The sequence below is a fragment of the Parasteatoda tepidariorum genome, chromosome 2, assembly GCF_043381705.1.
Source record: "Parasteatoda tepidariorum isolate YZ-2023 chromosome 2, CAS_Ptep_4.0, whole genome shotgun sequence".
Classification (NCBI taxonomy): domain Eukaryota; kingdom Metazoa; phylum Arthropoda; class Arachnida; order Araneae; family Theridiidae; genus Parasteatoda; species Parasteatoda tepidariorum.
Window position 1 is genome coordinate 42921564 of NC_092205.1, and position 12227 is coordinate 42933790.

General features: G+C 25.5%; 1 protein-coding gene across 11 annotated transcripts in view; it reads left to right on the forward strand.

The window, feature by feature from the left end:
• LOC107445992 (ATP-dependent 6-phosphofructokinase) overlaps window positions 1-12227 on the forward strand; it is a 36837-nt gene that overhangs the window by 8060 nt on the left and 16550 nt on the right. For 9 of the 11 annotated variants that reach the window (XM_043047682.2, XM_043047675.2, XM_043047679.2 and 6 more), the window contains exons 5-10: window positions 1986-2175; window positions 7020-7185; window positions 7288-7332; window positions 9247-9355; window positions 9571-9666; window positions 10608-10700. In XM_043047682.2, coding sequence (XP_042903616.1) covers window positions 1986-2175; window positions 7020-7185; window positions 7288-7332; window positions 9247-9355; window positions 9571-9666; window positions 10608-10700 — 699 coding nt within the window. Of the gene's footprint in view, window positions 1-1985; window positions 2176-3748; window positions 3893-5911; window positions 6102-7019; window positions 7186-7287; window positions 7333-9246; window positions 9356-9570; window positions 9667-10607; window positions 10701-12227 lie in introns of those variants that run through there. The other 2 variants (XM_071177498.1, XM_043047676.2) reach the window with 2 other exon arrangements.

The window sequence follows — 12227 nt, forward strand, 5'->3', positions numbered from 1 at the left end:
AACAATTATTTGCCTTATTAACATTTTTATGTATTTTTGTTAAAAAAAACTGATAAACTGAATTATTGTTTGTTATTATTATCTTCTTAGCAGAAATCTTCAAAAGTTCCAATTTACTTAATGCTTGCACGAATTTTTAACAGTTCGCATATTTGGAGAGGAAAGCAGAGCAGCAGATTTTTGTTTTTATAAAATTATATTAAAGGAATTTCATTTTTTCTAAAATAAATATCTAAAAATAAATACAGTGATCAAATGTATGACTTAAAATTTTAATGTAGAACTAATCATATTAGGTAGCTAAAATGACATTGCATGCCTGTATCATTTTCTAATTTGTCTTTTTTTTTAAAGTTCTATTTCGATAAATCTTTTTTTTTCTTAGAAGTACTGAAATTAACTAAAATATTGATTGCTAATTTCATAATTTATTCTAGGCACAGTAATGACTGGGCCATAGGCATTGCAGGAGCCTAATTTTTGAGGGGACAAAATTAAATTAAACTGACACAATGTTTTCTAAATTTCACCCATAAGAAGAAAAAAATTCTTAAATGTGCCAAATGCATGAAAAAATAATAATTTAATTGTTTTAACTGTGTAATAGAAATTTAAATTGATGATAATTCACAATGATTTTTTCTTTGTTTGATATATTGAGAGAGACTTTGAGAAATTTCTAAATATTGAGAGGGACATATATCCACTACCAATGAAGCCTATGAACTGGGCACTTGAATTGGTAGACCCCTGCCCTTAAATTAATTAATCAATTAACAAAATGTTACAAATGTATACAAAATTATGGTAAGAAAATTCGAAACTGTCAAAAATTAAAATTTTTTTAAGGTTATATGTTATAATATTAACGCTATAGGACAATGTGTTGAAAACTGTGCTAATTAAGTAATTTTCAATTTTATTTTTTAAAACATTTATACTAAAGTTAGCTTTGTTTAACAATGTTTCAGTTTTTATGTTTAAATTGTACTTAAACATAGATTTTGTGATAACAAAAAAAGAAGAAGAAAGATTCTTTTAATTATTTATTAATTAATCTTCTTTCTACTTGAGTGATACTTAAGTAAACATAAGTCTAAGAATTTTTTAGTTATTGAGTATTTTTAATGTTTTGCTTTACATACATAATGCAGCGTTTCTCGAAGCTTGGTACGAGTACCCCTAGGGGTATGGGAACAGTTTAGGGGGGTACGCATTCCTATGCGAAATATCTTGCAATAAACGAAAGTTTCAAAAAATTTTATTTAAAGACAAAGCTAACCATGAAAATTTACGATTACATATTTTTCTATTGGCTATTTTTTGCAGAGTTGTGATTTTTAACTTTTGTGCAATTTTCTTATAATAAAAAATATACATTCATTTTTTTATTAGTGGTACACAGCATTACGAAAAATTTAGAAAGAGTGCACAAGAATCATAAGTTTAGGAAACACTGACCTAATGTGTAGAGATATTTCATTTTTTTCATCTAAAGCAACAAAATTTAGGCCAAATATAATAAACATTTAATACCAGTGTACAAAATATTTATTGTGAAAATGCTACTTTGTTATCTATAAGTATTGTGTACCTACTCTCTCTTACATTTTTTCAACACACATTTAAGTTTAAGCTCCTCTTAAACACATTATCATAATTTTTTTTTTTTCACCTTTACTTCTCAATTTCTAAAAGCAATAATTCATAAGATTAAGAAAAATTATTCGATTTCTTTATTTCATGCTTGTTTGATGTGTTGTGGTCATTGCATCATAAATAAATGAAATTTTTATAATATTTAATAAACATTAATTTAACTTAAAAGGATTAAGTTTATTATCAATCTTAAAATTTGGTTGCAAAAAATTGTTAGTACAAAGTTTTATTTATTTAAAAGAGAAAAAAAAATATTCAAAATGTCTTATATGCATTTAAATATTGACTGTTTCTTATTTAAAGTCCAATTTCATTTAATTATGTAGGGTGGTACTGTGATAGGAAGTGCAAGGTGCCAAGACTTCAGAGAAAGGCCTGGACGCTTGACCGCAGCATTGAATCTCATTCAAAATGGAATTACAAATCTTGTAGTGATTGGAGGTGATGGTAGCTTAACTGGTGCAAATTTGTTTAGGCAAGAATGGTCTTCTCTTTTAGATGAACTGTTATCACAAGGTATTATTTAAAAGAGAAAAATGTCTTTCTAACTATCTTAACTATAACATTTACGCATCATAAATATAATTCTGTGTTTTCTTTTCATTTACTTCAGAAGTTTTTTTTTCAGGATTTAAATGTAGGAAATAATTTTTATGCTTCAAAATTTGCTCTGCTAGACCTTTTTTTTTTTTTTTTTTTTTTAAAACGAAAAACGGGATGAAGAAAAAAATACAAATTGCGCTTTCAATTAAAAAAGTTAGGAAATGTTATAAACATTTGTAACAAGTAATAACATCTTAAAAATTGTTTTTTTATCAAACACTAAAAAATTCAAACCTATCACATAAATGCATTTTTAGCACGTGACCAGTTGAGCACCAGTGACTGATACGATCAAACTATTATTGAAGTGTTACTACTTTTGACCAAATGAAATAGTTTTTTCCAAAAAACAAATTTGTTATAGCTACTGAATGAGTTAACATAAATTGCACTATAAAATAGAAGTATGTGGTAATGAAATATTTAATTTTTAAATATAATTTGTGCAATGGGACTGATTGATAAAAAAAATCTATTTTTACAGGTAAGAAAACTTGAATTGAGGGGATAAGACTGAAGATAACAGCTTCTAAGAAAAATAAGATGAATTAATTTTAACCAACAAAATACAGTCTTGCGAATATTTAAATACTCAAATGGAAAAATAATTCAGAAGATCTTTTTTAGAATAAGGAAGTAAAAAATATGTTTTCAATTAAAAAAAATATTATGCTTAGTAAAAATTTGTAGCAAATACTAAAATTTCTAAAATTGTATTTTTAACTATCAAAAGAAAATTTGAGCTTATCACTTCAATTCATTTTAGCATCTGACCCACTGTTCTTTAAAGAGTGAACCTTTTCTCATCCAAAAGTTAAGCATTCGGAAGTATAATTAACAAACTGTTAAAAACAAATGTATATTTTACATCCACTTTAGATTAAATTTTCAACAAAAAGTACACTATAAAAATGAATTGAAAATGGTAATAAAAAATCCAAGTGGTTTTTAACTATGAAACACCATCACGTGACTGAATTCAAGTAGAGTTCATAAATAAAACGATTTTTATAGGGGTAAAAGAATTCGGAAAATTGATGAGAAAAGAGAAACTCAAAGATAGCAGCCTTTTTCCAAAAATGTGTTTCATTAATGGGAGTAACATTTTATTTTATAACCGTTGTTCAACAGCTGACCCAATGTTCAACTTGTAATTTTGAATCCACTCCAGAAGACAAGGGAGCTTCTGAATCAAGTATTGGGAGAAATTTGCTTTCATTGAGGAATTTTTTTTTTATGGAACTTACCCGCATTTGAGTTACATGAGGAGGAAGACCACGAAAATCTCCCACGGTTAGCCTGATGGCAAGGGGACTTTGACCCATGATCCGTCTACCACGGAGGATATTTTCCGTCAGCACTGCGATCGGTGCGAGCCGGGTGCGGAGTTCGTATCGACCAGCCATCATAGAGATTCGAACCCAAGTCTTCTGATTGGAAGGCGAAAGCTCTATCCCCTGAGCCACCACGGCTCGATGAGTGCAATAGTATTNTACGTGCTGTAGTTAGAATGGGCTTGTATCTTGGTTGTAGAGTATACTTCATTAAAGAGGGCTATCAAGGAATGGTTGATGGTCAAGATTACATTGTTGAAGCTACATGGGCTAGTGTATCTAGTATTATTCATAAGGTGTATATTTTGCTCATAAGCTCTCTATATAGTAATACTTTGCTTTTAAAAGTGTCTTAACTGTTATTTGGTTTTGAACATTATTTTATATTTTATTTCTGGAAAATAATGTAATATGCAGAAACAGCTAAAAATTTGATACTTTAACAGTTAAAAATAATTTATGTCAAAATGTTGTGAAAATTTTCTAACCTTTTTTTCTAATAATTTTTTTAAGCCCCTTGAATATAAAATCTAGAAAAAATTAAAAATTTCCTGAAAAGCAAATGAAATTTGTTTACTTATAACTTATTGCCTAAAACATAACTAGTATACTCACATTTATAAGTCAGTGTTTAATTTTTTTTAAAAGAATTTATTTTAATCCTCCAAAAAGAAAAATTTTGTTAAACATACTTATATTTAATCTTAAAAGTTATCGTTTCCAAAAAATTAAAAAAAGAACAATATTATTTCATCAGTTAAGCAATTATTTGCCTTATTAAAATTTTATGTATTTTTGTTAAAAAAAACTGATAAACCGAATTATTGTTTGTTATTATTATCTTCTTAGCAGAAATCTTCCAAAGTTCCAATTTACTAAATGCTTGCACAAATTTTTAATAGTCGGCATATTTGGAGAGGAAAGCAGAGTAACAGATTTTTGCTTTTATAAAATTATACTAAAGGAATTTCATTTTTCCAAAATAAATATCTGAAAATAAATACAGTAATCAGATGTATGATTTAAAATTTTAATGTAGAACTAATCATATGAACTAAAATCGCATTGCATACTTATATCATTTTCTAGTGTGGCCTTTTTTTATTTTTTTAAGTTTATTTCTATATATAAATCTTTTTTTTTTCTCTCAAAAATACTAAAATTTTTAGAGTTTAAGAAAAAATTGTGTGAAATTAACTTAAATATTGATTGCTAATTTCATAATTTATTCTAGGCGCAGTAATGACTGGGCCATAGGCATTGCAGGGGCCTAATTTTTGAAGGGACGAAATTAAATTAAACTGAGGCAATGCTTTCTAAATTTCGCACATAAGAAGAAAAAAAAATTCTTAAATGTTCCAAATATATGAAAAATATTAATTATTTTTTATTTTTTTCTTTGTTTTAATTGTGTAGTAGAAATTTAAATTGATGATAATTCACAATGATTTTTTATTTGTTTGATATATTGAGAGGGACTTGCAGAAATTTCTAAATATTGAAAGGGGCATCTATCCATTACCAATGAGGCCTATTTTATTAGGGGATTTTCAATTTTATTTTTTAAAGCATTTAAACTAAAGTTAACTTTGTTTAACAATGTTTCAGTTTTTATGTTCAAGTCTTACTTAACCATAGATTTTGTGATAGCAAAAAAAAGGAAAAAAGAAAAAGATTCTTTTAGTTATTTGTTAATCAATCTTCTTTCTATTCAAGTAATATTTCAGTAAACATAAGTCTAAGAATCTTTTAGTTTTTGAGTATTTTTAATGTTTTGCTTTATCTACCTAATGCGTAGAGATATTTCATCTTTTTCATCTAAAGCAACAAAATTTAGGCCACATTTTATAAACATTTAGTACTAGTGTACGATATATTTATTGCGAAAATTTTACTTTGCCATTAATAAGTAATGTGTACCTATTCTCTCCTCTTAAATTTTTTCAACACACATTTAAGTTTAAGCTCCTCTTAAGCACATTATCATTAAATTTTTTTTTCACTTTTACTTTTCAATTTCTAAAAGCAATAATTCATAAGATAAAGAAAACTTATTCAATTTCTTTATTTCATGCTTGTTTGATATGTTGTGGTCATTGCATCACAAATAAATTATATTTTTATAATATTTAATAAACATTAATTAAACTTAAAAGGATTAAGTCTATTATCAATCATAAAATTTGGTTGCAAAAATTTTTTAGTATAAAGTTTTATTTATTTAAAAGAGAAAAAGAAAGTTATTCAAAATGTATTATTTGTGTTTACATAATAACTGTTTCTTATTTAAAGTTCAATTTTATTTAATTATGTAGGGTGGTACTGTGATAGGAAGTGCAAGGTGTCAAGACTTCAGAGAAAGGCCTGGACGCTTGACAGCAGCATTAAATCTCATTCAAAATGGAATTACAAATCTTGTAGTGATTGGAGGTGATGGTAGCTTAACTGGTGCAAATTTGTTTAGACAAGAATGGTCTTCTCTTTTAGATGAACTGTTATCACAAGGTATTATTTAAAAGAAAAGATGTCTTTCTAACTATCTTAATTGTAACATTTACTCATCATAAATATAATTCTGTGTTTTCTTTTCATTTACTTTAAAAGTTTTTTTTTTTCAGGATTTAAATTTAGGAACTAACTTTTATGCTTAAAAATTTGCACTGCTAGACCTTTTTTTGAAAAAAAAAACTAAAAAATGCTAAAGATATTTTAAAATTTGATTGCTGTCCTCAATGGAAAAAAAAAGCCAAAAATTAATATTTTATGTATTACTTTTATTATAAAATAAGAGTCCTGTAGCAATTTTGTGAAAAACCCATTTGTGCTTCAAAGATCTGTTGAGATTTTAACTTTTAAATAAATGGAAGTTGATACCTAATACTGCAAAACTTTAATGGGAAGCAATACTTAATAGTCACCAAAAGTAAATTTTTATTGCTGTACTAGATTTAAAAACTTCTATTAGAGCTGTAAGTAAAACACTAAGGATGAAAGAAAAAATAAAATAATTGTAATTCATTACTAATAAGAATGCATACATATATTATTTGTGTTATTTGTAGATTTAGAACAATTTCAGAAAATACTACTAGTAAGATTTAGAAATTTTAGATTTTTTTTAAAATTGTATCCTTAAAAATGTAAATAAGATTAAATAAGCAATTTAGTATCAGACATATTTGTAAAAGGTCCCTTTTGAATGAATTGAAAGAATTTATTTTAGGATGAGTTTATTTTTTAAATAGACTAGATCGTATTGAGTCTGTTTTAGATTAAAAATTTAAAATAAAATGTTTTATGAAGGGTTTCTTAACAGACCCAAATTTTATCTAAAGAAATGCTGCATTTTCTGCAAATTGTTATCATGTATGAAAATATTTTATATGAAATATAAAGTAAAATACTATTTTTCTGTATAAATAGGAAGAATAACTGCTGAGCAAAAAGAACAGTGTCATTCTTTAAATATTGTTGGTATGGTTGGATCAATTGATAACGATTTTTGTGGCACAGACATGACTATTGGTACTGATTCTGCTTTACATCGTATTATTGAAGCAATTGATGCAATTGTTACTACTGCCTCCAGGTAAATTGAATAACTTATTTATTGGAAAGAGTATTGTCTTTTTTAATTAATAACATCATTCTTATATTTTCTTAATTATATTTATTTTACCATAAATTTCAGTCATCAAAGAACATTTATATTGGAAGTTATGGGTCGTCATTGTGGGTAAGTAAATTAATTTATTATTTTGTGTGTAATATAGTTTCCAACTGCATTATTCTCAAAATCAAATTTTAATTTTTCTATAGCATAGGATTAATTTCATTTGAATACTTCTGCAAACTAAATTATCCTTTTTTTATTTTTGTGAATAATATGCTGTGATGAGCCAGTATTGCAAATTTGTATTTTTTTCCCCTCCATATTCATTGAATATTAACATAAATTTCCTAAACAAGGTATTGCATTATAGAAAGATAGCAGGCACTTTTTGTTCTGTTTGGTCTAAAAAGAATTTATCATTTTCTGTGGACAACAAATAGAAATCATCTTTATAGTTATTTCATTCACATCATAGTAGAAGGTTGGAAGAAAAAACATTTTAAAACGAAATATTGTCATTTATATATTTAACAGATATATATTTAACAGGTATATATTTATTATGTAAATGGTCTTGATAATTAAACTTAATTGTGGTAATTATTATTGAAAATAAGATCAATTTGTATAGTTTATTAACAAAAATTATTAAAATACGAAATATTATGTTATTTATAAATTTTTTTTTGACCAAAGTTAGCAATAATTACTTTGAGTAATCTAGATCCTAACGCACTTCAATTCTAAATTAATTATTTAATCTTATTATTTATTGCTTCATAGATCTGTAGTATCTGGTTTTATCATTAAAACTTCTTTAAAATACTTAAACACTAATTTTAACAAGCATGAGTATGCATAATCAGTTAAAATTATATGAGTATATATCCATTTATTTTATCCCTCTGGAGTCTGTAAAATCATCTTCCTAAACTTCCATGCCACTTCTGATATGTTTTTCATAATCCACAGAATGCTTCATTGGTTTGAAATTGAGGTGAAAAATTTATTTAATAGCATTTTTTCTCCACACCCTTCTCATGGCTGCCAACTGTTCTGAATTTTTTGGATTTGTTCCTAATTTTTTAATCAAATCTGAAAATCTGATATTTTTATAAAAAATCAGAATTTTCATAAAATTGCAGTATATTTGCTTTTAAACCAATCCCTTATTCTGATTGCCACAACTGCGCTTTCCGTGTTTATTGTGCTGAAGTAATTTTTAGTAGCTTTTTATTAGAAAATACTATTCCAATAGCTGTTGCTGATCATTTCACTAAGATGAATCTTTAAAAACTATTATTATTTTTTTAAAAATCTATTGTAGTATTTTATCACTTGCATCAGAAATATTTGTTTATGATGTAGATTATTATTTACCTGTGTTTTATAATTTGGAGATAAATAATTATATATTAATAGGTAATGTTTGTTTTTAATCTATTATACCGGTATTCCTAATTATAAAACATTAATATTATAAGTTTCCCACAAAAGATAGTGTTTATAGTTTTGNTTTTACTAATTTACATACGGTATTTAAATATATGTCTATTAATGTTATTATTTAATAGTTAAATTTTGGTCACATATAGTGTTCCTTTTTTTTGATTCCTAAGGTTGGCAGCTATGCCTTCTTTTTTTTAAACCAAAATTCTTTAGAATATGTTCTTAAAGCACCAAAAGAAAAAGAAAAACTAAAATATAAAAATATGAACTGTACGTACAGTGTCTTTACAGATACTCATTGATTTCTATATATTCAGTTAGTGAAATTTAGCAAATAATAATGATTAAAAAGAGAAATCTGCTTTTTTTCTAGTGTTTGTAATTGTTTATCCATTTGCAATTGGTTTTCTATTTGCAGTAAAAGCTAAACTTTGAAAATTAACTGTTAAATTTCTTTTTGAATATTATTATAATTTTTTTTTCAATATTTTCTGGTAGAGTTTGTCTTTCTAGTATTCATCAGTTTAGCATAGTTAAGAGAAAATTGTTTAACTATCATTAAGCTTCATGACATATTAATATTTTTAGTTATCTTGCTCTTGTTGGAGCGCTTGCCAGTGAAGCTGATTTTGTTTTCATTCCTGAATGGCCTCCGGAAGCAAACTGGCCTGAAGTATTGTGTGAAAAATTAAAAATGGTGCGCATTAAAGTTTACTTCTTTAAATGTCATCTAAATTAATTCTTTGTCTTTTAGTTTAGTATGCATGTACATAGTCCTCATTACTTTTTTTTTATTTTGAACTTTGTAATTAATAATGGGTTATAATTTAAAAGTTTAATTTATTTTATGTTGCATGTGTGTTTAATTATTTAATCAGCCTTAAGCTATTTGATGTATAATATTTTTTATAGGAAAGAGAAGCTGGTCAGAGGTTGAATATTATACTTGTGGCTGAAGGTGCTATGGATAGAGAAGGTAAAGCTATCACTGCTGATGGAGTGAAAAAAGTAAGTTTATTTTTCAAGATATTAAGCCCTCCCTCTTTCCACAAAATTTATGTTTATTATGTTAGCATAATTTTATAACTTGGGAGTAAACATTTCATATCTTACATGATTATTAAATTTTTAAACAAAATTTAAAAATTTCTGATAATTATTTTTTTATCTCTTAGAAAGAGATTTATCGTTTGTTGAGTAAATTTTCTCACATGAGTCCTGTAATTGATGTTGGATGTAATTTGATCTTCTAGAAAATTAAAATATTTTATACATTTTACTACTATACGTATGAACATACATATATATACACGCACATATACATGCTTGCAAACTCTTCTGATTTCCCCGAAAGATTTTATTTTTACATTTCATGTGGTGGCATATATAACATATATATAATAGGCATGACAGCTCTCTGATAGTGTGTTTAATTGTTGGCTAAATTATTACTAAACACCTACATACAATCTCAATTTCATTGACTTTCTGGAAAACACTTTTTTGAAAAGCTTAAATTTTGGCAGGTATGTATTTTTATACATATCAGTTGATTTCAGATTGTTATTATGTTTGAAGTATTTTCAAGACTATTTGTAAAGATAATGGAAAGTAAATTTTTTATGTCATATTTAATGATCTTACTCCATCAAAGAAATGCGTGCTTGACTTTTTTTTGTACTCTAAAAATTTTAACATCATTATTATTATTTTTGTAATTTTCTATAATAATCTTTTTTACCTGGCTGCTGCATTATTTAAAATTAATACAGTGTATTTTAAGGTTAATATACAATGCCTTATTATCTTATAGTTATATAGTTTAGTTATTTGCCATGATATGTAATTTGTATGTTTAATTTAACCCATTCAAATATTTTCTAATAATACTTTCTATATAACTTTTATATTTGAATCAAAAATATTTTTGTTAAATGTATTTGCTTTAGATAATAGTTGATAATCTTCAACAAGATACAAGAGTGACAGTATTAGGTCATGTTCAACGAGGAGGAAGCCCCTCTGCGTTTGACAGAGTATTAGTAGGTATTTTTTTCCATCTTTCACTAACAATTAAATGGTTTATAATGTTAAAACAAATATCTCTCTCAAAACAAACTCTTGATAAATANCTTAGGTGGGGCATGGCACAAAAAGGTTGGGAAACACTGGTTTATAATGTTAAAACAAATATCTCTCTCAAAACAAACTCTTGAGAAATATAATGCGTATAATAACTGTGAACTATTTCATTAAAATTGTATAGCATATTTAATGAAAAAATATATAGTTTTTATAGCTGTTTATGTATGTGTATACTTTTTGATATGTTTATGTATTAGTATCTTTTTGAACTGTTTATGTATGTGTACACATTTTGATCATAATATAAATTTTTATTTTAAAATTATATAATCCTTGGCATAATAAGAAATTTTTAGTATACCTTAATCTTATAATTTGTTTTATCATGCATATTTTTTATCAATAAGTCTGATTAATTGAATTATTTATGTGTAAATTTGCTATAATTAATCATGAACGCCACTCTTCAGTTATGAGGATAGAATTTCGTTTCCCTATTAGTATCTATTTCCAATTTGTTTTTTAAATAATTTTTTTTTAAAGAAATCTAATATTCCACTTTTTTTTAAAAAAAGATCAAATATTATCTGTTTAGAAAGTTCAGAAAAATAAATATTGTTTTTAGAAAAATAATCAAGTTTAATACAAGATGTAGCCTTTTAGCATAGAAAGGTACATTTTACAGTAAGTGAGCTTTAATTTTCTGTAAATTCTAGAAAACAACACTTGACAGCATTAATTGATAACTTTTAATTTAAAAAAAGCTCTATCTTGAACTTTTTTTGGAAGGGCACTCAAGATAAATTAAAATAAGCATTTCATGTGCCATATCAAGAAATAGTTTTCATATTGCGATTTTTTTTAAAATTTAGTAATTATACTTTGTGTGTGGTTTCAGCACAGCACTATTTATAAAGTATTTATTGCAATAATTTTATTTAAAAGAAATAGAGATATATGATAATTATAAATCTTGAAGGATTTTTATTATTCGCAGTGCTGTATTATTCATAAAGCTTTTATTCATAATGCTTATATTACAAATTTGTAATTAAGTGTAAAATTTAACATTTCTACTATTTTAGTTTTTACTATTTAAATAAGCTGTACATTTTTTATTTTTTAGAATTCTCTATTTGGTGCACATTATCTGAATTTTTCAAAGTAACAAACAACTCTAATGACTGGTTTTATGATATCAGTATTTAATAAAATTTTAACAAATCGTCTTGTTTTGATTATACATTAAAAATATATTAAAATTGAGACGTTTAGGATTTCCTGGTTACTTACTGATGAGTAAACAATTAGGTATATGTTTAGAAAGGGCTTAGATAATTTTAAATAAATCAATTAAAAAACCCATTTACGTTAACATTACTTTATACATATAATTTTATTTTTAAATATAGGGAAAAAGGGGAAAAACGAGGGGAAAAAGCTAGTACATTATTAGCATGTAAATTAGCTTGTGTTATGGCTTT